The sequence below is a fragment of the Babylonia areolata genome, chromosome 8 (assembly GCF_041734735.1).
Source record: "Babylonia areolata isolate BAREFJ2019XMU chromosome 8, ASM4173473v1, whole genome shotgun sequence".
Lineage (NCBI taxonomy): Eukaryota > Metazoa > Mollusca > Gastropoda > Neogastropoda > Buccinidae > Babylonia > Babylonia areolata.
The window spans coordinates 4,384,200-4,387,334 of record NC_134883.1 but is presented as its reverse complement, the minus strand read 5'-3'; the positions used below and the strand labels follow the sequence as shown (position 1 = coordinate 4,387,334).

The 3,135-nt window shown below is 40.7% G+C and overlaps 1 protein-coding gene across 1 annotated transcript in view; it reads right to left on the bottom strand.

Annotated features, from left to right (window-relative positions):
- Positions 1 to 308: 308 nt before the first annotated feature.
- The window catches only part of LOC143284468 (protocadherin Fat 4-like), a 100,833-nt gene continuing 98,006 nt past the window's right edge, over positions 309 to 3,135 (bottom strand). Inside the window, exons 43-45 of the mRNA XM_076591126.1 lie at positions 3,017 to 3,096; positions 1,927 to 2,092; positions 309 to 868 (exon numbers count right to left, since the gene is read on the bottom strand). Coding sequence (XP_076447241.1) covers positions 789 to 868; positions 1,927 to 2,092; positions 3,017 to 3,096 — 326 coding nt within the window. The 3' untranslated portion in view covers positions 309 to 788. The remainder of the gene's footprint in view (positions 869 to 1,926; positions 2,093 to 3,016; positions 3,097 to 3,135) is intronic.

Sequence of the window (3,135 nt, the reverse complement as noted above, 5' to 3'; positions counted from 1 at the left end):
ACAGTGCACAAAACAGGTTGAAGGATAATTGGTTATATCACCAACTATACAAATAATCAGTCCAAACTGACTGAGGAAATTACAGGTCTGAAAAGTATGGGTAATGATATCACAGTTACATTGCTGCCAATACCCTTTCTAGTTTCTACACGCACACACACACACACTTGCATAATTTGGCACAAAATAATTCATCATAGACCAGATAACAAGATACAGAAATGTGAAAGGAAGAAAATGACTGAAAAACAATTTTTTTTTTTTTTTTACAAATGAAATTTTTTTTAAAAAGCAAGACAAAACAAGACAAAGTGCTTTCGAAACATAAACAAACAGTCCAACCAGAAGAAAAAAAAAACCATCCGAAAAAAAGAATTGTAAAATGAGTTGCATGCTCAGACTGACAGAAAATAGGACAAGAGCGAGCGAATGCGCACACACGCGCTCACATACACACAGATGCATGGAAGTATATTCCTGAGAATAACTCGTATCAATAATACTGGCATGCAGAAAAGACAGGAAACGGCCATGAATATCAATAATAAAAAAACAACCATGAAAGTGATTTTCAAAACACACACAAAAATAAAACAAAACAACATCAACGAAAACGTAATCAAGCACAGCGTTGATATCAAAGTAACCAACTTATCCAACAGTTTACAGAATGCAGAAACCGATTTTAAAAAAAACAACAAAAAACTTTTTAATTCAATCAAATACCAAACAGGTAACAGCTGCTAACAGTTGTGAGAAAACTGTTCCAGAAACACGATGCAATCTCTTCATACGTTGTAGCCTGGCGGGGACCCCAGCCAACGTCTTTCGTGTGTTTTCGTGCTGTATTCGTACACCTTGCCAGTGTCTGCAACCAAACACGAACCGTTACAAACGTGCAGACAAACTTTGGTAACGCTGTGAGCATTTCAATGAAACATGAAAAAAAGAGAAAACCGAACAACATGAACTTCTCACAAATTTCTTTATTTATTAGTGACCCTGTCAGACAAACTTCTCAGCCCATTCATTTGCATTAACTGCTGGGAAAACCCAGTAAAAACATATTACTGTACTTTGAAGACGGCTTTAAAAAAAAACATTTATTTATTTACGCTTATAGTTGACTTCATCAAGTTTTTGCGCCTTATACATATTATTATTAGCAGTAGTAGTTGTTGTTTTTTTAATGTATTTATTATTTATTCCTCTTTTTTATTTTTTTTTTTCTCAAGGCCTGACTAAGCGCGTTGGGTTACGCTGCTGGTCAGGCATCTGCTTGGCAGATGTGGTGTAGCGTATATGGATTTGTCCGAACGCAGTGACGCCTCCTTGAGCTACTGAAACTGAAACTGAAACTGCTGGGAAAACCCAGTAAAAACATATTACTGTACTTCGCAGACAGCTGTGACCAGAAAATCCATATGATAATAAATGGAACTAGTTTTTTTTTCCTGTTTAATCCGATTTGCAATCGCTTCTTCTCTCTTTACCTATTAGTTCGAAGCGATACCAAGATATGACTTTGTACTTATATATATATATATATATATATATATATATATGCAGACATACAGAAAAGAACCAAGCATGGACGCGTGACAATGTACACATACACATGCAGACACACTCGCGCGTGCGACCGCACAAATGCACACACACACACACACACTTACTCCCTCCCTCCCCTCTCCTTCTCGACACAAAAATCACGCATTCACGCACGAACACATACATCACCACCCACATTCTCACACCCCCCCCAAAAAAAAAAAACAACAACACAACAACAAAAACACACAAAAATAACCACACACACACACAACAAACAACTAAAAAAAAACAACTGCACACACACACAAACTCAACCATGCACACACACAGTCTCAATCACTCTCTCTCTCTCTCTCTCTCTCTCTCTCTCACTGGGGTCCAGAGCCCTGCCGTCAAACTCTCGGTTAGCCACAGGGTAGAGGTCCACGTCATCCCGCTGGGTCAGCAGGATGGTACGCGGAGTGGCCACAGACTCCCTCCGCTGGGCGTCCATGCTGCGCTCAGAGGCCTCCTGCTCTTGCTTCTTCTTCGTGTAGTTCTGGGGGGTGGGGGTTATTTATTTATTTATTTATTTATTTCATTTTATATTATTTTGTACGCTTATAGTTGACTTCAACAAGTTTTTGTGCCTTACACATATTATTATTAACAGTAGCAGGGTTTTTTTTTGTTTTTTTAAAATTTTTTTAATGTACTGATCTTTTTTTCTTTTTCTTTTTTGCTCAAGGCCTGACAAAGCGCGTTGGGTTACGCTGCTGGTCAGGCATCTGCTTGGCAGATGTGGTGTAGCGTATATGGATTTGTCCGAACGCAGTGACGCCTCCATGAGCTACTGAAACTGAAACTGAAACTGGGGGGGGGGGGGGGCGGTAATGGACAGCCATGGTACTGAGAGAGAGAGAGAGAGTTACAATGTGTGTGTGTGTGTGTGTGTGAGATATGTATGTGTGTGTGTGCGTGCACACGACGGAGAGAGAGAGAGAGAGAGAGAGAGAGAGAGAGAGAGAGAGAGAGAGAAAGAGTGTTACAATGTGTGTGTGTGTGTGTGTGTGTGTGTGTGTGTGTGTGTGTGTGTGTGTGTGTGTGTGATATGCATGTGTGTGTATGCGTGCACACGACGAAGAGAGAGCGAGAGAGAGAGATAGAAAGAGTGTCACAATGTGTGTGTGTGTGTGTGTGTGTGTGTGTGTGTGTGTGTGTGTGTGTGTGTGTGTGTGTGTGATATGTATGTGTGTGTATGCGTGCACACGACGAAGAGAGAGCGAGAGAGAGAGAGAGAGAGAGAGAGGGAAAGGGAGAAGAACACGACACAAAGACTGTTTAAAAAATGTGTGTGCGCACGTATATATACAAGCAGGCGATAAAATATTTTTTCTTTGTGTGCTATCTTCACACAATACATCGAGATACCAACAATCAATCAAGCAAACACAGCCTCATAGTTCCTCAGGAAGATCCTCACCTGAAAAGCTGTGGCAGCGATAGCAGTTGTGGATAAACCAGCCATGCCAATAGGCGGCTTCTTGTCAATGTCAGGCACATCTGTAACCAAAATCAGTTGTCTTGTTCTCGTGACCCGGT